Genomic DNA, 21,718 nt, shown 5'->3' on the forward strand with positions numbered 1-21,718 from the left:
CACTAGCTTCAAGTTCACTTCCCCTCAACCTTCCTCTTCAACATCCCACAGAAACTCTCAAACAAGACCGTGTCTCTCCCCTTCAGCCAACGTATAATCACCCTCACCTCCTTCTCATCAATCGGATCCTTCTTCAACTGGACCTTGAATCCGAGCGCGGCATTCGTCTCATCTATCGAAGCTTTATCGGACATTGCGTCCGGGTTTTGCATCTTCCGGCGCGCTTGACGAGACCAGACGTTCTGCATTGCGAATCCTACACCCGTGGATAGATTCTTGCGCCAGAGCCATTGGATGTGTAGGGAGGTGAGCTCGGTGTCGATTTTGGTGCTGACTTCGTCGAGGGACTCGCTTTGTGTGGTGAAGATGTATTCGGATGGGAAGGGGAGGAGGTGTTTCGGGATTGCGGATGTGCCGCGTGCGACGGTCTGAGGGTTGTTAGGAGATGAGGAGAGGATTGGGGTGGGAGGGGGGAAGGAAGGGAGTCGTACTACTGTCGGACGGAGGTCCGTCCAGGACCAGGCTATGGCCCATCGTCGGGTTTTGTTGCCTTGGATGAATTCGGTCACTGCGTAGTTGTTGTTTTTGTGTTCGAGAAGCGTCTCGATGAGCACGGATACACTGCTTAGTTTGCCGAGCATGGTGGTGTACCAGATTACTCGTTCGCGAAGGTGTTGGCTCTCCTCGATCATGCGCGTGATGAAGGCGATTTCTCCGCCGGTGGTGACCATTTCGACTTCTGCACCGGTGCAGGCCTGATGCTGCGTTAGTGGGTTTGGGGGTTTGGGATGGGGGGCTGATGGGGGATCGTACTGAGAAGGGAGGTCGCTCTTTGGCCTCTGCGGAGGCGATAAGTTCATCGCGAGTGGCGTAGAATGGAGGATTGCACATGGTAAAGTCGAGTCTGGGGGGAATTAGTTTTGATAGTGAAGGAGGTCGAGTTGTGTATGTACCTGTCGACTTTGAGCTTTGTGTCTAGCGATATCAGGTCATCTTTCGGGTCTGTTTGGATGATCTCGATCCGGGAATCGAGCTTGTTTGCCGACACCGTCTCTCGTGATGTTTTGATATTGTCATCGTCAATGTCTGCATCTGTCAGCCATTGAGCACGCAGTATAGCAGGCGACGTACCCGTTGCAATGAAGCGCCAATGAGGTCGCATGGAACATCCCAGGAGGGGGTAAATACTGCAGCATCCTGTCCCACTAGGCAAGTTAGAGATGGAGTTATCAGGCTAGAGTGAGTGAATTACATGTCTAGTCCGATGACTTCTCGGTCGGGGTCATAGTTATCACGATATTCGTCCCCCGTGGAGTCGAGCAGATCTTGCAGCCAGAGAATGTAATTGAGCCTGTCTGGTCAGAGTGGGAGTAATATTGGAGGCAATTAAGCCATTGATTACCTGTTTGGAACCTGCACGTGTGGTTATTAGCTGCAGGAACGGCAATCGGCGGCAGCCCAACATACCGGCGGACAGAGTCTATTCTCCGGAACCTGGACCTCCAGCTGAAAGTCTCGTTGCAGCAGACTCTTGGTCAATTGCCTGAGTACTACGTGTCAGTGGCAAATGCATAGACCATTCAGGTTAGTCGAGACCCACCGAACAGTGTCCGGGTCGCTAAAGTCCAGCTGCCCATTGGATTTCAAGCTGGAAAAATTTCAGTGACTAGTTGGATGGAAACGCGCAGGTTGCACTCGGCTGGACGTACTGCTTCGCAAAGTCGGGCGACTGCAAGGCCAGGGCGGTAAAGTCGACTTCATCCTTGTAGATATTGCGTGAGGCCCTCATCGCGCTACCGAAGCGAACGGATTAGTGCCTTGTGCCACTGGCAGGGACGGGGAGGGGCATTGGGCCTACGAGGTGTTGGAGGACCAATGGATGCCGGTGGAGCGTACCGGAAATATCCACCGATGCGGAAGAGGTACGCGATCGCCAGGCCTATCAAAGGGCCCTCAATGCACGGACGGAGTCTTGAGGGAGTTGTTGTGAGTTGGAAGAAGTGAAAAGAGTTGTAGTTGGTGTTGTTGTTCTGCCCCAGGCCACCAGCGAAATGCGAGGGCAGCTGACCAGGATTTCCGTGCCTGAGGCGATAAGGCTGGAGGGCAGGTGATGTCATTTCCGGTGGGGAACTTCATTTGTTGCTCTTACTCTTCTTCTCTCTTCTGTTCCAGTGTTCCTCTTCCAGTTTCTTGCAGACCAGACCTGCAGTTGCTCTGGTTCCCCGCCGATCCGCCGATCCGAAACATTCCAGGCAACATCGCAACCGACAGCTCGGTGGGGCCAGCCCGATCTCTTTCTCGGTTTCTCCCCCTCATTTTCCTTTCCCTACAGGGCGGCTCCTGCAACCATTCCGCCTCCCCTCTCCTGTACCGACCCCTCTACTAAGGCCATCACTCTGTTGCGCTCGCAATTATGGATTTGTTCAAATCCAAGATCGAGAACCTGGAGGAGCACCTCAAAGGTCATTTTTATCTCCACCTCTCGGGATCCCACTAACCGCAATCCTCCCCGACAGAAACCCGCATCGAGGAGAAGGCTTCCCACTTCAAGCACAAAGTCGGCAAGTTTTTCAACATTGTCAACCCCAACCACCGTCACGATGAGGCGCACGAGAAGGCCACCGACGCTAAAAGAGCGACCATTGCGGAATCCCACCGCTTCAAATCATTCGCTCCCATCCGCGAGGGAAACAAGGTCAAGTGGTACGTCGATGCGCTAGACTACATGTGGGCGGTCTCAATCGCCCTAGAGGAGGCCAAGGAGACTATCTATATCGCCGACTGGTGGCTTTCCCCCGAATTGTTCCTCCGGAGACCCCCGTTCATGGCGCAGGAATGGCGCCTGGACCAGGTCCTCAAGCGTCGCGCGGAAGCGGGGGTGAAAATCTACGTGATTGTGTACAAAGAGGTCAGTTAGCGCGCCGGTCATGCCGTCGTCAGGGTTGCTGAAAGATTTGACCTAGGTGAATCAAGCATTGACCTGCAACTCCGCCCATACCAAACACGCGCTTCGCAATCTTTGTCCCGAGGGAACCCCCGGCCACGGAAACATTAGGGTCCTGCGCCATCCGGATCATAACATTTTCGAAAACGCCGCCGACATGACCCTGTACTGGGTAGGTTGGGTAACCCCGATCCTTTGACAGCAAGTAATAACCATCCCCAGGCTCATCACGAGAAGTTCATTGTCATTGACTACGCATTGGCTTTCATCGGAGGTATTGATTTGTGTTTTGGCAGATGGGATGCGCACCAGCATCCTTTGGCCGACGTTCATCCGTCGAACCTGCGAAACGAGATCTTTCCCGGGCAGGAATTCAACAACAACCGTATCATGGATTTCCAGAGCGTGGGCGATTGGCAGGCCAATGAACTCAGCAAGGCAGACTACGGTCGAATGCCCTGGCACGACGTGGCCATGGGTGTGATGGGTGACTGCGTGTATGACATTGCAGAGCATTTCGTCCTCCGGTGGAACTTCATCAAGCGAGACAAGTACAAGCGGGACAAAAACGTTGACTGGCTGATGCTTGAGGGTCGCCTTGATGAGGACGAGGATTTGGTTGCGGTTCAGCGTCCAAAGTTCCCTTGCGGCGAATACCTTCAACATCCTCTCTCCCCCCTTGATACGAAACCACTCGGCCAACAAGGCTTTGCACGAGCGCAGATTGTGCGCAGCAGCGCCGACTGGAGCAGTGGAATCTTGACCGAGCACAGTATCCAGAATGCCTACAAGGAGATCATCAGCCAGGCTCAGCATTTTGTCTACATTGAGAATCAATTCTTCAGTAAGATCTTCCCAACCTGACCAATACACAGCGGCTAACCCTCTTCAAGTCACTGCCACTGGAGACCAGCAGGCACCGATCCTTAACACCATCGGCCGTTCCATTGTTGATGCTGTTGTCAGAGCTGGCAAGGAAGGAAGAAAGTTCCGGGTGATTATTGTCATCCCAGCCATCCCTGGATTTGCGGGAGATCTCCGGCAAAATGCAGCAACAGGCACACGTGCCATCATGGACTACCAGTACAAATCGATCCTCCGCGGAGAGCACTCGATCTTTGGTCAAATCGCCGCCCAGGGCGTAAATCCCCGAGGTAGGTTAAGCTTTATATCTGTGCGAGACGCAAGCTGATGATAGCCAGAGCACGTCTTCCTATTCAACCTGCGTGCCTACGATCGTATCAACAAGACTCCTGCCCTACTCAAGTTGGAGTCGGAGGCCGACGTGACTTACAACGATATCCAGCGTGGAATCGCAGAGTCCATCATGAGTGACAGTGTCCACCCCGCTATCGGCAAAGAGGGTGACAAGCACGAAGTCGGGTATGAGGACGCGCAGCAGGAGAAGGAAATTCGTCTCGCACGACTGCGCAAGTACGAGGAACAACACGAGCGTTTCACAGAGCTTGAAGGCCTCAAAGGCAGCGACACTGTTGCCCACACCACCATGCTCAACGGTGGCAAGATGTCCGACGAGCCCTGGGAAGGACGCCCGGAGGATGAGTTGGAGAATTTTGTGCAAGAAGAGCTCTACGTGCATGGGAAGGTGTGCATTGTAGATGACCGAGTCGTCATCTGTGGTAGTGCCAACATCAACGATCGAGTATGCTCCCTACCTCCATCTTTCCAAGCAACCTACTAACCAAATCAGTCCCAAGTTGGCTACCATGACAGCGAACTCGCCATCGTGGTTGAAGACCAAGACTTCATCGGCAGCACCATGGACGGTAAACCGTACCGGGCCGCCCGCATGGCTGCCACTTTGCGCCGCCAGCTCTGGCGCGAGCACCTTGGCCTCCTCCCCGTCCAGGACTACGACGCTTCTCAGCACCCCAATGCCAAGCCCCCATACCAGTGCATGAACCACATCCTCGAGGGGCCCGAAAACGACTTCGTCACGGACCCCATGAGCGACGAGCTCTGGGAGATGTGGACCGGCCGAGCCACCGTCAACACCGATATCTACCGAATGCTGTTCCGCGCCGACCCTGACGACAAAATCCGCACATTCGAGGACTATGATAACCATTGTCCTCGCGGGACAAAACAGGGCCACTTGTTTGACCCCTACCAACCGATTGAGGAAATACGAGCGAAGTTGGACAAGATCAAGGGGCATTTGGTCTGGATGCCGCTGGAGTTCCTGAAGGACGCCAACATGGCTGAGCCTGGATTAGCGGTGAATCAGATCACAGAGGTGAGATATACCTACATTCCTGACCTACTGCATGAGGACATATCACTCACCACTCACAGAGCATCTACACCTGATTATTCTCCTATCTATCAAGTACGCGAGTCAGGTTAATTTCAGCTTACGTACGACGTACATACCTAGCTACATACCCCTCAGTCTCCCAAGGACAGGAGAACCCTTCCGAACCATCTAGAAAACCAGCCCCCACCCCACCGGCCCGTGCCCATCTGAACTATCACATTTCTATCCACGTCCTCATGATCCTAATGATCCCCGACCCAATCCACTGGAATCCCGTCTAGCAATTCTTCATTCAGTAGGTGCCCCAGGCCTTGAGAAAGGTGCGGAGTACATTAATTTTCACGCAAGGGGCAACCCACCTGCTTAGGTAGTTTCCTACCTAGTCCCTAGTGCCTACTTGCAGACAACCCACCCACCTACTTATTCATCCACTCATCCCCCCATCCACCCATCTAGCCCGTTTGAGATATATCCACCCTTTACCCTCGAACTCTAATTGCAAGGGGTATTTTATCCGGTGAACAACTGTCAGACCTTGATCCCGGTCCCGGACCCAGTCCCCGTCGTCCCGGTAGCCTCACTTCAAGCAACTCCGTCCGGAGCACTAACTTAGACTTTAGAGTATTCCGTGGTCCTTACGGAGTAAGGTGGATAGCATTAGCATTCGCAGTAGTTGAGCATTAGTTGAGCATTAGCATTACCTTAGCCTTAGCCTTACCATTAGCATTAGTATTACATTAGTTGAGCATTAGTTGGCATTAGCATGTTTCTAATGCATCTAGATCTCATCTCATGTCTAGGAACTGATTATGTAGGGTGATGGAAATTATTCTTTTTTTCTCTCTCTGAATCACACTCAGGAGAGTCATAGGTTTCTCTCCCCCCCCCTTTCCTTTCCTTTCCTTTCCTTGGAGAAGGAGGAGAAGGAGGGGGAGGAGGGATTGATTGGGAGGGATGAAGAAAGGGAGGGAAGGAGGGATGGAGGGGGGGGGCTGGTTCAACTATGGCATTGTCATGTCATTGTCACTTGACAGGGATGAGGATCGGTTGGGGGTGGGGAGATCGAGGTCCGTCTTGGGGTTTACTTACTGTACGTTACTGACTACTTACCAGGGAGGTACTTTAAGTGTTGAGTTCCATGGCATCATATGATGATATGATGTGAGGGCTGCATGAATACGCTATTTGCTGTTACTTGGTAGACTGCTAGACTGCTAAACAGAAATAAAGTAGAATTATTGCGTCGCCGCAGTTGTATTCCTGATAAGGATCTATAAGTCATCTCTATCGCAAAGAATCCAGAAACAAAAAGGCTGAGTCGAGACAAAGAATGCAAGCAAAAAGCATTGTCTGAGTAAGTAAGAGGTCACCACAGACCGTTGTTTCTGAACCTTAACACCGGGGCGATGCTTTTGGGGGAAAGGGCAAAAGCAGATGGGGGACATTAAAAGGAAATTTCTGGCCGTCGCTCTGCATCAGAAGAACTTTTGTTGGGGAAGACACCAATGAACCAGAGGAATAAACGAAAAGGAAAATTGAAGAAAGTGTGGTATTAGTGGCAGCAAATGAAAACGCGCTTGCTGGCACTCTGCTGGCCGTTACGAGTCGAGGGTGCAGACGAGGACGACTCCACGTATTGAGTCGCATCAGGTAGCCACAGCCTTGTTGATCCATTGAGATCTGGCCGGAGGGGAAGGTATCCGATTGGACCGTACGGCAGCCGGAGACGGATTCCCGTCGACTCTACCTGGCCAGCGGAAAGTGCAGAAGGCGCGGTATGTCGTGAAAAGGTGCAGGAGAAACAGAATGAAGCGAGCCCGTGAGAAAGCAGAGAGGAGAAATCGCGCAAAGAGGCTGATGGCTTTCTGCAGGTATTGCGCGAGGATTGCTGCAGAAGGGTTTCGAAGTTCCAGGAAATGCACGAAGCAAACTAGGAACAGAGGTCAATGTCAAGTTCCACAATTGGTACACAGCATTTCACAAACAGCAGCAGTCAGACCACATGAGTACTTACCGAATTGAAGGCACGTAGTATTTGTGACGTGATCCTCTAGCCTTTGGCGGTGTGGCAAGAGTTGCAACGACAGTGGTTACAGATCTTGCAGCGCCAGATGGCGACATACGGACCGGCGTTGCAATCAGAGCATCGCCAGGTAAGGATATTCCCGTTCGTCGCCTGTACGATGACGAAAACGTGACCCGAACATTGGTTGGCCATTTTGATGCTATTCGCAGCAGATTAGCATCGTCGGTTCTGCTCTGGTCTCTTTTACTCACCAGTTCTCCAAAGAATTGAGTAAACTGGTCAAGAGCAGTATTACCTGGTGAATTGGAATGCAAGCGCCGGAGAGAAGATGTGCTCTGAAGCTGTTCAATTGTAGCGCAGGATAGAGTGGTCTGGTTGCCCGAGCGTAGACTCGCAATGGACAAAGGGAAGATGAATTGGAGATGCGACAGATGATGCGACAGTCAAGGAAGAGGAGAATGGACTGGGAGAAGGAAGAAAAGAGATTGATGATGGATGAAAGACAAAGGACGATTGGGATGCGTCGCCATAGCTTTATATAGAGGAGCAGCTTTGAAAACGGACCAGCGCATGAGACATCTCCTTTTAGTGATGCGATGGGTACGTTGCTTTGGTTGACCGTTGTTCAGAGCAGATCCCAACAGCCGTGCGAGGTACAGACTAGAAACAGCTTTGTTGCATGGAACTGCTCTTTCCGTCGGCAGGGAATCGCAATGCACGTACCCGAGTACTGTCGACGGGTCATTAATTGGGTGGAGAAAGCGACAGAGAATAGAGTGATGGATAACAATTGACAGGGAAGACGTCGTGGTGAAGAAAGGCGAAGATCCGGCGAGAGGAGTCTGGGGTGGACCAAAAGAGACGGATGGGGAGGAGGAAGAAAGAACGAGGAGTAAATGAGGAGAGCCGAGAAATCGTCAGAAAAGCCATTAAGTAGTGGTTTGCCTGTCGAACGTCTTCTACTGGGCAGCATCCATGGATGAGTCCCGAGAGCCCCCAAAAAGGCAAAAGAAAGCACACGACCACCTTACATCATCCTCCCTCTCATAGCAACTAAATCCTATATCCCAGCCAACCGCAAATCTGGGACCGAAAAGCGCGACACCAGTTGGGTCAGGAACCCCGTAGTAGGAGATAGAAATGATATATCGCCGTCGGTGGACCCAACCAAGTGGGTTGCGGACTGCGGAAATGCAGGCGACAGCCGCTTTTCCCTTTTGTTTTTTTTTTGCTTTTCTTTCTCCCTTTCCTTTTTCTCCTTCGCGCTCGACCTTTAAGCTTTTGCCCCTAAAATTAGGATTTCCCCAGGGAGAGGAGCTGAGTGTCGACCCGGGAATGTCTGGATCTGGGCCCCGATCCATGCGGTTGCGTTTGGGGGCTGAGCTGGATCCAGCCCTGTGGTGCGGTGCTGCTTTGGCGTGCAGATCAAGATCCGACTCTTGACATCGGGTGGACAGTGGTATACTCTGTTAGGACTATCCGGATTCCTGAAGGTGAAAGCATAGGACAATCCTCCTGAATGACGAGCATAATCCTCCTTACCCTCCTCGGATGATCGTGTCTTCAGCATGACAAATCTCCTATCTCCACCTTCATCCAGCCCCAATCTTCTTTGTAGGCATCACTACTCCGTATGCGACCTCCTTGGGTTCCCACCAGATTGGATAGAGGACGGGGCAAGTCCAGATCGAATAAAAAGGGGAAATGATGGACGAAATCTCGATCATCTTGCTTGGAGCGGTGGCTCCTTTCGTCATCCAAGATTTTCAGGAACGTCAAGTCCGGCCAATTTGGGAAAACCCGATCGTCTTAGTGGGCTTCGAGAAGACCCAATCTCCGGCCTATCTGATCAGGAGGCCCCATCTGATGAGGGTCTGCTAATTTGTTTGATCTGGTAGTAATCACCGAACTGCACCGAACCATCTTAATGAGGTGCCTCTCCTGTCATTTCGACTCCTCTCACGGCCCATGACAGGAACAGACATCGGCGTCCCGGTACAACCGATCCACCATCACCAGCAGGGATTCCCCGACCGGACAAACCACCAACAAAAAGACACACCTTTCGGTCTTTCAGAGGAGGCCAGGATCTGCATCCCGTCGTCCTTTCATTCAAAGTCCTCGTACCCTGTATCCCGGCACCCACCTTCCCATATGCACACCCTTGATTCTACCTGCATCCCTCAAGGTACGATGCAGAGGAACGTTCCGGGCGTTGGAGGTAAAGAAGTCCCGGTCCAACTGAGGGTCTCTCCTCAAGTTCTCTTTCTCCTTGCTGATCCTGGGCCGATCGCTCCGGGCATTTGCAGAGGACCCGCGGGCCCGCCAACCAGGTTCGTTCCTTGGTGGCTTGCTGGTGGGATTGGCCCAGTATCCAGCTACACACGCTCGAAGGTTTTTTTTGGGGGGGTCAGCCACTAGCGTTCGGAGTGGCACAGGATGTCAGAAGAAGTGGGAAGCTGGGATCGAAAGTCTGTCTGGTGTGACAGAAACGGGCCTGCCACTTCCTGCAAGCACGTACTTTTGTCCGCTGCGGCTGCTCCCCTGTCAAACCACCGTCGCTGGGTAACTAATTTCCTCACCCCTCAAGCGAGGCCCGGAAGATAGCTGACCTGCGGAGAATCTTCCGCTCCCCCAAATTAGGTGGACGCGTCGATCCGTCCAAATGAGTCGCTAAGAGCCAGGGGGTTTGCTCCACCAAAAAGATGCTAATTGCTTAGGCACTGGTTCTAGTCTTAGAGCTGGGGGCGACTAAGGAGTAGATCCAAATTGCTCCGGCAAATCACAGGCCCTCATCGCCCCTAGTTGACGTCTCCGGAGCGCTCGCATCCAGATTGACTAGAGGCCCGACTGTCAATGGACTAGATTGGCACGCGGTGCATCAAGTGCCCCGAGCTTCTCCTCTTTGGCCCTCGATCCAAGCATGACACTGGCTTGCAACCTGGTCCAGCGCTTAGACCAATTCTTACGCACATGGCTGGCAGTTTTCTGTCGTGAGATGGTGAACGTTACATAACCTTCTTATGGCATCAGCCTGAGATCACAGCAGTCGCCTCCCTGCTGATAGCGTCTGAGGAACGTCCAAGGGTGGCGGATGTAAAACACCCGAGTCGCCCAGCTGGTGCTCCACGGTTCATGGTTATCCCTGTCTCGGGCCCCAGCGAGCAGCGAAGCTATAGGGTGGTATATCGCCGGATGGGCAGTCTAGTCGCACTGGTCTAGAGGGGACCGCATCCGCTTCTTCCCCCTCAATTAGGCAATGGCGGATGGCCCTTGGTCGAAACTCGAACATTTGGCTGCATGCTTCCCTGATCTACCGGGAGTGGCTCCCGACGTATTTCTGGCCCAGTGCGCTTCGGTCCTTACTAGCGTTGCTCCTAAGACCCTCCGTCTCCCATGGCGCTGGGGTCCGGTGACGCAAGGTACTTTTGGCTTCTCGATACGTCTTTTTGTTGACCTTCCCATTATCAGGGCCGAGTCGGATCAACCAGTGCCGGTGCTCTGCCGGCCCCCACTGGTGTCGATTTTTCCACGAAGCCCATTTGTTCGATAGCATGCAAAAGGTGCAATCATTTCCTAGTGGCGTCTGTAAAAGAGCTGTTTGGGGTTGATGTTCGACCGGGCTAGAACAACGGCATTCTTTCCCTTGATTGTGATATCACGTACGAATGGCCGGAAGAGTTGACAACCTGCCCGTAACCCGTAGAATCGGTCATTGAAGCTTGCATATCGGGGGTATCCCAGTGCTTCCGGAGACTGCTATCAGCATCGGATGCTGTCCACCACCATCTCGGCTAACGGAAGGTACTGGTGAAGTGAATGTCTGTTGTCCACAAACAGGAATCAACTTGTGCGCTCAACACTCGGCCTCATGCACACCGCTAATGTATTCATTCAAACTTGAACACAAGAGTACGAGAATTCATATCCACTTGTTGATGCCGGGCAGCTGCCCGGCAATTCCGCTGTACGACCCTGCTATAGCATTGAATGGAGACAGTGTAAGCTGTCTTTCAGCAGACCAAGCAGGCTAGATCATTTTCGCCCCCAAGCTGTCAGAATGGGCGTCGTAAGTTCCACTTGGATCAGAGTTGAGTAAAGACGGACGACCCGGCACGTCAGTAGATGTAACCAAAATTGTGATATTCAAAAAGCTAATCATAAGACTACATTCGATACTGTAATGTCCGAGATGTTCTCTTGCACCAGTTCCACCGGCCAAGGCCGCAAGAAGCCCGCCGAAAGACGAGAATCCTAGAAACTGATGCCTTCACTCCTCGGCCAATTTTGTACAGTACCACCACCCGCTCCACGCCGAATGGCATAAAGAGAACAGTGGACCACACAAGACTGGACAGATGATCTCCCAACGCTCCGTTAAGAGCATCCTGTGGATCAGGTCAGGAGAACAGGTCTCCTTCCCAACAGGATGCTCCTGCAGTACCCAGAGTGGACTGCATCGCTGGTGTAAAGTTGTGACGTGTTTTCTCAACTTCCGTGCTGTTGCAAACCGATCGGTCTGAGCGCGCCTACGCATAAAGCAGAAAACACAAGGAAAAGTGACAGCTTTGATCCGACGTGGTAATGGGACTCGGGCCCCGTCCTAATGAATTCGGGACAGTAGAGCTAGTCTTCATAGCCGCTGAGTTCAGCTGGCTGGTCTCGGCAGCCGTCGCTTGGTCACACCACATGGTTGATTTTAGCAGCAGTTGAGGATGGTAAAAGAGGTATCCGGATGTTATCATCACATAAGATGACACTTGCGCGTGTATGAATCGTAGCAAATGAAGCCGCCATGCGCTGTACGAAATGAGGAAGAAGTCATCAAATTTACTCGTCACTGTCTTTAGTCATCATCTTACCAATCACCCGGCTTGTTACACTTGCGCAGGTGAAAATGTTGAGAGAAGGGATAAAGCCAAAATCAGTCAGTAAGGTGGAACAATGCCGAGACACTTTTGAAACGTTAGCGATGATGCCGAACGGTCCAGTTAGAAAGGGAACTAACCTTTCACCGTAATGGTGGCGTCTGATGCTTTCCGCTAGAAGACTTGAAATGTCGATGACAATCAACTTCTTCGACCTTTTCACCACATGTGGTGGAACAGGGAAGCTATTCGTGACGACGATGTGGTCGATCGCCTCGCATGCCTCCATCTGTTCGAGAGTTTCCTCCGTGAAAAGGCCATGAGTAGCGATGCAGTATACCTTCTTTGCGCCGCCCTTCTTCACTACAGTTTCTGCTGCTGCAGTCCATGATTTACTCTTGTCGATCATGTCATCAACAAGGAACACGGTCCTGCCGCGCACGTCACCGACCAAGGTGATGGTCTTTTCTTGCTCGGTGTGCTTTCCGACGCTGCCCTCTTCATCGGAAGATTCAGCCGCATCGAAAGAGCCACCTAGAGCATGGTCGCCAGGAAGGGAAGATGTGTTGGAGATGAGGGAGTTGACCATGGAGTCGGGAACCGCCTCCGAGTCATCACGACTGTGGTTCTGCCCCGGGGTTGTTTCGCCCGATGCGGGGTGAGAAGTCGGGCCAGTCGACGGGTAGTCATCGTCCACAAGGTGACCTTGTACGAGCCGCCCGGTGATGACTTCCCGCACCCGCACATCAGTATACTCGTGTGCGGCTTCCAATTCCGAAGGACGACGAGCACCGGTTGGTGTCTCAGGACGCAAGTAGTTCGCCGCGGCAAGAGACTCCATGTTGGCATTCGGCTCCCCTCTTGCATCCCCAGATTGAGCACTGTCACTGTTTGCACTCTGAAGGTGCAGTACAAAGGGGTCTTGGTCCTTGTCGGTGGCGGATGGAGTGCTCTCTTCTTCGATAGAATCAAAAAAGACAGTACTGTCCGTCATGGCCATGGGAATCTTCGGACGTCTCCTATCAGTGGTGACGATGCCGAAGTTAAGTTTCAGTGTGTCGGCTAGTGAGGTGACACGCTTGGTGCCACCTGCATTTTTGCTGACAACAACAGCTTCCCGCCATCCAGGTACATTCATACGAATCCATCGGGCGATGAAGGGCTCGGCGAACAGGTTATCCACGGGCTTGCCGAAGAATCCCTGCATTTGGGAGGCCTAGCGATCACGCTTGATGAGACTTCATCCATTGCCACGCAACACGAATCCAGCACAGTAGACAGATCGCATTGTGACTCACATGCAGATCCAAAGTTATCACATGGTCCACCCCAGCAATCGAGAGGAGATTGGCCAACATGCGGGCCGTGATGGCACCACGGTGACTCTTCTTCTTGGACTGGCGGGAGTACGGGAAGTACCTCGTTGGGTGTCAGCATCGAACGTGCAGTCATGGAGTCAAGTAGAACCATACGGCATAACCGCTGGGAGGAGAGGTACAGGTCAGCCAGTGGAGTTGAATTAGTTGGGGGGGAGGTATCTGCACATACCTGTGATAGATTTTGCCGAGCCACCCTTGCAGGCAGAGATCATGATCAGGAGCTCCATGACACTGTCATTGATCTTTCCGCTGCCACTTTGGACAATGTAAACATCTTGGTTACGCACGGAGACGCCAATGTTTACGCTGGTCTCGCCATTGCTGAATTTCCCAAGGTCGGCACGAGCCGGCTGGGTTCCCAGACGTTCACAGATGGTCTCAGCCAGGAGGGGGTGGGATGTCCCCGAGAAGATCTGTACTCCCCGCATTTTAGGACTGTGATGATCTAAAAGGCATGGACCAAGGGGAGGGAAGAGAAGTTGAGGTGGGCAGCAAGATCATCTCAAGTGCCGAGGGAAGAAGCAAGGGGGGGAGGAAAGGAGAAGAAAGAAAAAGAAAATGGCCCGGAGGTTTTTTTTCTTTGCGGGAAAAATTTCAAGTGGAGGCCGACAAAGGCGGCACCCACCGCACCATGGGCTGCTATGGCTTCCCGTACCCGAGCTTCCCCACCAGCCGACATGACGAAGATAAGCTTGTAACCCCGCGCGCAAGTGACTTGGCCGGCCAAATTGTCCAAAGGATGTCGCAGAAGTTCCCTCCCGTGCAAGGAGGAGGCTCCCTCATTGTCGCTTGGCAGGCAAAGGAGAAGCATGTTTTGGTAGTTGGCGGTGGAGAAGTGAGCCTCTCTTAAGCTGTGTCATTTTCACTCGACAGTAAATATATATTGTGCTTACCGATGATTTCACCTCAGGTGGCCGCAGGTCGCATCCTCCACGCTCTCAACGCCGATGCCAAAGTAACCGTGGTCTGTCCTGCATCCGGTCTCAATGATGAAGTGGCTTTCAGGGTGGCAGAAGGCCAGGTTAGCCACATCGATAGGAACTTTGACGCAGCCGATTTGGAAGGGGCAGACATGGTGCTCTGTGCCATTGACGATCCGGACGCCTCGACGCAGGTTTGGAAGCTTTGCAAGGAGAAGCGGATTCCCGCGAACATAGCTGATGTACCCTCGGAATGTGATTTTTACTTCGGTAGCGTATATCGCGATGGGCCATTGCAAGTGATGGTCAGTACCAATGGAAACGGACCCAAACTCGCCAGTATCGTTCGGAAGAAGATAGCGAGCACTCTGCCCGATAACATGGGTGCAGCAATAGACAACGTGGGTAAGCTGCGGAAGAAGCTCAGGGAAGTCGCTCCCAATACCGACCAAGGACCGAAACGAATGAAGTGGTACGCTAGTCTCGTTATGCTCTTTGTACGAAAGTCTCTCACCGCTGATCGACCGTGTAGGATGTCTGGCGTTTGCGAGTCATGGAGCTTAGAGGACCTCGTCCAGATGGATGACAAGGATATGGACGGTCTTTTGGCCCATTACGCAACTGGAAAGATCCCGACCCTGACCGAAGTCCGGTCCAGCTGACGAGGCTGAGTAGAGATCATATAGCACACCTTGTTCGACACCTAGACGATGAAACATTACTGATCAAGGACATGCATTCGGACCTGTCAAATACCCACCGGGTAATGAGAAGAATCCGGCAACGCCCTCATAAAAATGATATTTTGTACATACAAATATAGGGCCCGTCGGATGAGCTTCAATGGAAATAAAAGACAAAAACGCAATGCTGTGCTAGGTCTACATTCAATACTCCTCCAGATCGAGAAAAGCCCTACAGTGTTGTAGGCGAGGATATCCAAAAGAAAAAAGCAGCGCAAAGTAAACGGGTAGAAGAAGGCAATGTCAACGCACGAAACTCAAACACTGGCCGTCGCTGCTCAACGTCCTCCACTGTGCTTGCGGGAAGAATACTGGTTCGACACGGAGTTCCGGTGACTAGACGGCGCTGGCAGAGATGACTGAGTGGCAGGTATACCTAGTTTTGCCTCGCCGATTCTCCGTAGCAATGATTGAAGGGAAACACGAATCTCAGGGTTCAGGTCACGGCCCAACAGATCAACTGCTAGCGGGTAAAACGTTCCAATATGTTTGTCGAAACCTTCGGTGGGGAAGTTGGTGTAGCCCTCGATGACGTCCACAACGACTGGACGCCAGGCCACAACATTGCGATGCTGTGAGTCTTCATCAAGACGGACGAAGCTGCGAATTATATCCGCACAGAGTCTGTTATGATTAGCAAGACCCTCTAAACTCCAGCGAAGGAGATCAACACTCACGGAATCAAAGCTGCCTCTGTTTCTGCGCGGCTGCTCTTACGCTCATCCCTTTCGTCATGATACATGCGGAAAAGAATGTGGACATAAGTGGCGGCACTTCCACTTTCCTGCTTAAGAAGGTTCGGAGGCTGCTTCATGAATCCTTGACGCCACAGTTGCATCCGCAATTCCTTGTCCTCGTTGAACTTCTTCGCAAACTGATAACTCTTCTTCAGCAAGCCCATAAGCCGAAGGAGCTCGTGGCTGGGTATCTGGGCGTAGACTTTGTCATTTGAGAACAGCTCATGGACAGTCTCAATCATGAGCAGCTGAAGCACACAATTGGTTATGATACGGTTGAAGAATCGGCGTCGTGCCACGGTCACAGCGGCCGGTTGTTGCTGGGCCTCTGCCTGGGGCCGGTAATCCTCCAATGCGGGAGTTGAGGTCGCAGGCATGTCACCCTCCTCGTGCTCCGACGTCACATTCTGCGCCCCGTTCGCCTTCTGCGATTCAGGAACGTGTTCTTGATCCGACGCTGTTTCGGAAGATTCTGGTCCAGACTCTTCATTAGTTGCGGTTTCCCCGTTTGCAGATTTTAGTGAGCCCGGTGCTTTCGAAGAGATGGAGGCAGCGGCAGTAAACAGCTCGTAGGCGGTAGTCTTGCTGAAAAGTTCGACAAATGCGCCAACAACCTTTTTCCAATGCTCTAGCTGGAACTTAGTAACATTCTGCAAAATCAGCTGTTGCAAGCAGTTGCTTCCGATTCGTGCAATTGTATCATTCTCTTGACAGATGCACAGAGTGAGGAGCTCGAGAATGCGATCGAGCATGTACTCCAGTGCGTCAAAGTAATGGGTGAACAGCGTGATCATATTCCTAAGAGCCTGAATCATGGTGGTTGACAGCCACACAGAAAGCTCTTCATGATTAGGTACTTTGGACATTTCTGATTTCGACTGCAGCACCACAAAGATAGGGTAGAGAAGCTGTCTCCACAGCACATCCCAAAATTCTTGTGGAAATTCGCCGCCGTACCGGATCAACGTTTCGAAGAGATATGTTAGCGCTTGTGACCGGACCTCCAAGTCATCGCCGGTCATCAGCACGTCTTGGAACGCGATCAAGATCGGATACCAGAATTGCTCCTCCTTGGACTGACGGGTCAGCTGTTGGGAGAGATTGGTAGCATCTTCATGGAAGCCTTCGGGGGATGCCCCGCGATGAGACAGAGGGCACTCCGGCGTCCTGAGCATTTTCGTGACCGTAGACTTCAATGTCTCAATTGCCTGCAACGACTTCTTCTGGAATCGTGAGTTCTTGGAGAACTCCGTGAGGCACACAACAAGGTCAGGAAAGGCGCCCTGTGTGATCACAACTCCAAATCGAGTGTTGTAGATCTGGGTAACATGCTCAAAGGCCATATTGACAATGCCTTCATACGGCTCCCGTGCAGCAACCGTGAAGACGCCAAACATTGTTTTCCAACCAGAACGAATATTGTCACCACGTGCTTGAATCATTTGGATGAGACATCGGAGAATCATGTCCTTGACAGTGACAGCGCTGCTATTCGCCATGACATGCTCGAATGGCTTGAGGAAATCTTTCTGGAACTTGAAACCGGGCAGCTCCTCAATCTCCATGAAGCGCATGGAGAGTTGGCGAAGCGAATCGAGTGCAAAGAAGACCACCGTGGTGTTCGAATGGCAGCCCACCTGGTTGAAATGCTGCCCGAGGACTTCCCAAATCTTTGACCATTCGATCCTGACTCTCGTCATGTTGTAGTAGCTGATCTCAACCAGCTTTTGCAGGCTGTATGTCCGAGGGGATTCAGTTTGCCCAGAAGATTGGATTTCCTGCCAGCTGACTTCGCTCAGAGCCTGGATAAAGTCGATGATGGCCTCGTGGGAGAGGTTAGCCGTGTTGGTGAAAATGCGATCCACCCCACGGATCATTTCTGCAGACCGACTCTCCATTGCAACCTCGGTACGGAAAGCTGTTGGTCCATTGATTGATCGGGGGCGAGGCCGCCTTGAGGCTTGCATAGACTTCCGAGATCCGTCCGAGGATGGTTGAGTCACAATACGAGCTCGAGAGACATCAGGCAGTGAGCCTTCATCGACGCCATCACTCAGAAGTTGAAGACGGTCGAGTTGACTGACGCAGGTCAGGATTTCTCTCCAGGAGCCCTTGAGATGATTTCCTTCCGTAAGAGCCACATCAAGCAAGGCCTTCAAAGCTTCCACATTCTTGGCCACCATCTCCCGGACGTTCCCCAGATTCGTGAATTTGGCTAACGCTGTGACAAACGCAACACGAGGGGTTTCTAATTCAAATGCACAGCTAATGCGGATCGCTAGCTTCATCCCTCCCATGCAGAGGCGGATAATTTCAAGGTATTGGGTATCCTGCATTGGCGCAGACAAGCCAGATAGGAAAGACATCCAGGTGACATTGAACATGGACCCAACGTGCTGGACAGAGGTTGCCGGGATAAAGCGCGAAAGAGCTTCCTTGACAGCCGTCTTCCGCTGTGCTCGTATTAAACTTCGATAAAGCTGCTCTGTCTTGTTCGCCATCTCTTCAGAGGCCTGGGTGTACTTTTCACCTTGGATATCCCGTCCCACGGTTGCGAAAACCTGCCCAGCCCTGGAGGCCAGGCCGCCAGTGGGGGTGGATGTAGGAATGCCGAGGTTAGCAGCATGCTCCCTCTCAGTGTCCAAGACAATTTCATTGTTTGCAATCTCCTCGTAGATGGAGCTAAGATATTCATCAGGCAAGTCCTGGTTGTCGTTGATACCCCGGTTGTTCTTGATGAAGTCTTCCTTTGTCATACGGCGACCCTTGATTTTGGCACTGTGTTGATCTGTGTTGAGCATAATGACGGAGTACGCGAGAACATAAGCGGTATCCGCATTAGCAAATGCGTTGGGGTTTTGGGTGACGTAGCGCTCTGCAAACTTGAGCATGAAGCGATCGATCTTCTGAGCTTCTCCGGGCAATCGGAAGTGCTGCAAGAATTGACGCAGAGCGTCCACGAAGCGGCGCTTTGAGAATTCCATCATATCAACGAAAGCATGCATGATGGCAATATTCTCGGTTTCACCTTCGCCGAGATACTCACCGATCATGGCTTTATCCAACCGCTCATTCCGAAACAAAAATGCAGCAATGTCCTCAGGCGAGCCGGAGCGTACAAAACCCTCCTTGACGAAAAGTTTGATTCCCCGCTTGGGCTTGAAGTTGAACTGTTGAATTGCGTTTGTGAAAGCAATCTTCCTTTGCTTGACCCTCTCTATTTGGCTCGGATCGTCCTCTGCGACAGGTGTAGTGCTGCCGTCAGTACTCTCAATTCTCGGAGAGGCAAGGTAGGTAGCGGCAGTTGTTTCCATAGAATCCCTGGGGTTGTCGATTGATTTCTGCGAGGACGAGTTGAGGACGGGGGCAGCCTGGTCAACTAGACGCTGCGACGCCCAATTGTCTAACGACTGCAGGATTTCCACCAGACACTCGACTGCTTGATTCTTGAGTATATAATCCGGAGGTACATGTTGCAGGTTTGGCTGATGGGCGCTGGCCACATTGGCCGTGGTAAGGTAAGGTGGGAGTGTTCCCCGTTGATGCCAATCATTTCCAATAGTCGAGACTTTGACATGGTGCTCCAGATACTGTTGCTGCTGAAAAGCGGTGACCGCGACCGGTATGCTCGCGTATCGCGACAGTTGTTCGATAACGCTGCGAAAGACAGATTAGATGCTGCGTTGGGAGGGATTCGGAACAGAAAACCATACTTCTGGAAGATATTCTCCAACGCGGTCCTATCGCAGTCGTAGTTGAGGTACATTTCAACTAAAGCGCGCGGATCACCTGCTAGCCTCTCCAAGATCTCCATAAAGTACTGTTTCTGGAACATGGGGGAATTGCGCTTTTCGAGAATGGTCAAGTAGATTTCTTTTAGGAAAACCTCGAGTTCTTTCTGCTGGGTGTTAGATCAACTCTTGTGCGAATAATCCGATGGTGCACACGAACCTTCATCATCACTCTCATGTGCTTCAGCATGAGCCAGAAGATTTCACAGCAGACTTCGAAAATCCTAGGCACTGAGCTAGAGCCATTGCGACTCAGACTTAGACAGAGATGGGGCCGAACGGCCTGTAGGAGGGTCATCGCATCCGGACTGTTGGAGCTGTTTTTGATGGCCAGGAGCGGAGATGTGAAGGTTGCTACATGGTTGTTGATGAGATAATGGATCAGGTGCAAGGACAACAATTTTGACCTCATGTTCTGGGACTTGAGGTCTTGCTGTTGATCATGACTCAGGATTTTGTGGCTTAGCTTGCACAGCGCTCTGAAGACCAGAAAGGCATCTTTGACGTAGATTTCATCTTCATCATCGTCTGCAGTGCCGTCAATGTCCTCTCCCGAGGCCGCAGACAAAGACCGTGCCGATCTCTGATTACCTCTCGCCCGAGTAACCATTGTGGGAGCATTGTCGTTGACAGAAGTCACGTCCTTGCTCGACTCAAAACTCTGCAATGTCAGTTTCTCCACAGGCTCCTTCGTGACAGGGTGGTCGGAGGTTGCGGCAGAGGGGGAATCTGATTCATGGTCATCTTCCGCTGCTTGGGGAGTCTCGGCTGGCTCCAGAGTTGCAGTGTCTGAAGAGCTATGCTGCCCTTTTTCGCCGTCGCGCAAACGGAGCTCTTTGAGGTCCAGTCTCACTTGGACTCTATCAAAAACTGTGCTGACCATCTGCGTCAAGGACCCCTGCGCGATCTGTTGATTTTGAGACGACTTGGAGTAAATGAAAATATTGTATATTTGGCGGACGGCCTTTAGGAGACCCGCTCCATGCACGACAATCTTATCATTCAGAACAGCTGCAAGAAGGGACTTGATGATTTGTTGCTGAATTTCGACCGGTGTGGCCTCGTTCTCGAAGCATTCGCAGATCGCATCAATGGCTCGCTCAATGAGGGGAGGCTGTTCAGGGTTGGCCTCGGATTCCGATGTCTTCCCATCATGAGCTGAGGGGAAAGCAAAGTATGAGTAGGTTATCAGTTTTCCAATGCAGTCGAGTGCCGTCACCTGAAGGGGGATGCTGATAGATTTTGTGGCAAGCTGTAGAGGACGGAATATAAGCTCAGGGTCGATGGGTTGACGGTCCGACTGTTTGACATTTGCAAGCGCGCTCTTCACAGCATCATCTAATTCTTTACTTCTCCGCGCCTCCTTAGATGCACCAATGGTATCCAGGGCGGTGACGATGAAAACAGTAGAGCTGACGGTCACTGAGCGGTGCGTCGCAAACGTTGCAGTTGTTGACCGTGAATCCGAGCGCATGCGGGTATCGGAGGCAAGTTCATCTTGAGGTGGGATGGAAGCGACATCTTGTCTTTCGGCTGGTGTTTCCTGCTCAACGTTGACGGCCGGAACCTCCGGTGGTATATCCGCAGCATTGTCCCTTGACTCCGACTCAGGCTCCGCGTCGGGCTGGGGTTCCGGTGGTGATGCGACAGCCCCCTCCGGAGGGCTTGCGGATTGATCCGGCGACTGTGTGTCTTCAGCAGTTTCCAATTGTTCCAGGGGAGAATGAAGGTCCTCCGACCCCTCTACAGCAATTTCTTGACGCTCCGACGCCTCCGGTAGTATGGGCTTGTCTCCGTCGACGGGGTGTTCCGTATGCGCTGTGACATCGCCGGTATCCTCGTTGGTTGTATCTGCCTGCGGCACGGCCGTAGATGTTTGGGTTGGCTCGTTTACCGAGCCATTCTCGACTTCCGCCATTTATGCGAGACTCCGTCCGGAGTGTTGAAAGACCGGCAGACGAGAGGTCCACATGGGACTAAAGAGAGACCGAAGGGGTATATGCAGGTCTGAGAAGAAGGACCCTCTAGCCTC

At 52.1% G+C, this 21,718-nt stretch overlaps 6 protein-coding genes across 6 annotated transcripts; 2 read left to right on the plus strand and 4 right to left on the minus strand.

The window, feature by feature from the left end:
• Positions 1-14: 14 nt before the first annotated feature.
• BO80DRAFT_457760 (DUF890 domain protein) lies at positions 15-1,789 on the minus strand (the record flags this gene model as incomplete). The annotated part of the gene is made up of 9 exons (XM_025722243.1): positions 15-428; positions 492-755; positions 814-904; positions 954-1,086; positions 1,132-1,205; positions 1,253-1,355; positions 1,464-1,543; positions 1,601-1,648; positions 1,710-1,789. The coding sequence occupies 9 exons, from the start codon at positions 1,787-1,789 to the stop codon at positions 15-17; spliced, it is 1,287 nt and encodes a 428-aa protein (XP_025572239.1).
• Positions 1,790-2,413: 624 nt separating this feature from the next.
• On the plus strand, positions 2,414-5,275 carry pldA (putative phospholipase PldA; the record flags this gene model as incomplete). The annotated part of the gene is made up of 8 exons (XM_025721638.1): positions 2,414-2,462; positions 2,517-2,908; positions 2,964-3,116; positions 3,167-3,788; positions 3,838-4,098; positions 4,147-4,607; positions 4,656-5,201; positions 5,261-5,275. The coding sequence occupies 8 exons, from the start codon at positions 2,414-2,416 to the stop codon at positions 5,273-5,275; spliced, it is 2,499 nt and encodes an 832-aa protein (XP_025572240.1).
• Positions 5,276-7,234: 1,959 nt separating this feature from the next.
• BO80DRAFT_179224 (uncharacterized protein) lies at positions 7,235-7,642 on the minus strand. The gene has a single exon (XM_025714005.1). It carries the CDS (start codon positions 7,438-7,440, stop codon positions 7,273-7,275), a length of 168 nt encoding a protein of 55 aa, XP_025572241.1. The 5' UTR covers positions 7,441-7,642; the 3' UTR covers positions 7,235-7,272.
• Positions 7,643-12,172: 4,530 nt separating this feature from the next.
• On the minus strand, positions 12,173-13,923 carry BO80DRAFT_447905 (ribose phosphate diphosphokinase subunit PRS1; the record flags this gene model as incomplete). The annotated part of the gene is made up of 5 exons (XM_025721639.1): positions 12,173-12,203; positions 12,257-13,332; positions 13,415-13,535; positions 13,589-13,598; positions 13,665-13,923. 5 exons carry the CDS (start codon positions 13,921-13,923, stop codon positions 12,173-12,175), a joined length of 1,497 nt encoding a protein of 498 aa, XP_025572242.1.
• Positions 13,924-14,203: 280 nt separating this feature from the next.
• Positions 14,204-15,522, plus strand: BO80DRAFT_427773 (bifunctional precorrin-2 dehydrogenase/sirohydrochlorin ferrochelatase MET8). Its single transcript, XM_025720102.1, has 3 exons — positions 14,204-14,330; positions 14,406-14,887; positions 14,948-15,522. Exons 1-3 carry the CDS (start codon positions 14,235-14,237, stop codon positions 15,075-15,077), a joined length of 708 nt encoding a protein of 235 aa, XP_025572243.1. The 5' UTR covers positions 14,204-14,234; the 3' UTR covers positions 15,078-15,522.
• Positions 15,257-21,604, minus strand: BO80DRAFT_481380 (Arf family guanine nucleotide exchange factor SEC7; the record flags this gene model as incomplete). Its single annotated transcript, XM_025723379.1, has 4 exons — positions 15,257-15,782; positions 15,836-19,552; positions 19,609-19,793; positions 19,847-21,604. The coding sequence occupies 4 exons, from the start codon at positions 21,602-21,604 to the stop codon at positions 15,437-15,439; spliced, it is 6,006 nt and encodes a 2,001-aa protein (XP_025572244.1). The 3' UTR covers positions 15,257-15,436.
• Between the last annotated feature and the right edge of the window lie 114 nt (positions 21,605-21,718).

The sequence above is a fragment of the Aspergillus ibericus genome (genome assembly GCF_003184845.1).
Source record: "Aspergillus ibericus CBS 121593 unplaced genomic scaffold BO80scaffold_40, whole genome shotgun sequence".
NCBI lineage: Eukaryota > Fungi > Ascomycota > Eurotiomycetes > Eurotiales > Aspergillaceae > Aspergillus > Aspergillus ibericus.

What these genes read in the sequence shown, in the direction of transcription:
- BO80DRAFT_179224 (XM_025714005.1), bottom strand. Translation starts at nt 7,440, where the DNA reads ATGGCCAACCAATGTTCGGGTCACGTTTTCGTCATCGTACAGGCGACG.
- BO80DRAFT_427773 (XM_025720102.1), top strand. Translation starts at nt 14,235, where the DNA reads ATGTCGCAGAAGTTCCCTCCCGTGCAAGGAGGAGGCTCCCTCATTGTC. An exon ending in TGGTAGTTGGCGGTGGAGAA is followed by an intron (nt 14,331 to 14,405) that starts GTGAGCCTCTCT and finishes ATTTCACCTCAG; the next exon opens with GTGGCCGCAGGTCGCATCCT. An exon ending in GGACCGAAACGAATGAAGTG is followed by an intron (nt 14,888 to 14,947) that starts GTACGCTAGTCT and finishes TCGACCGTGTAG; the next exon opens with GATGTCTGGCGTTTGCGAGT.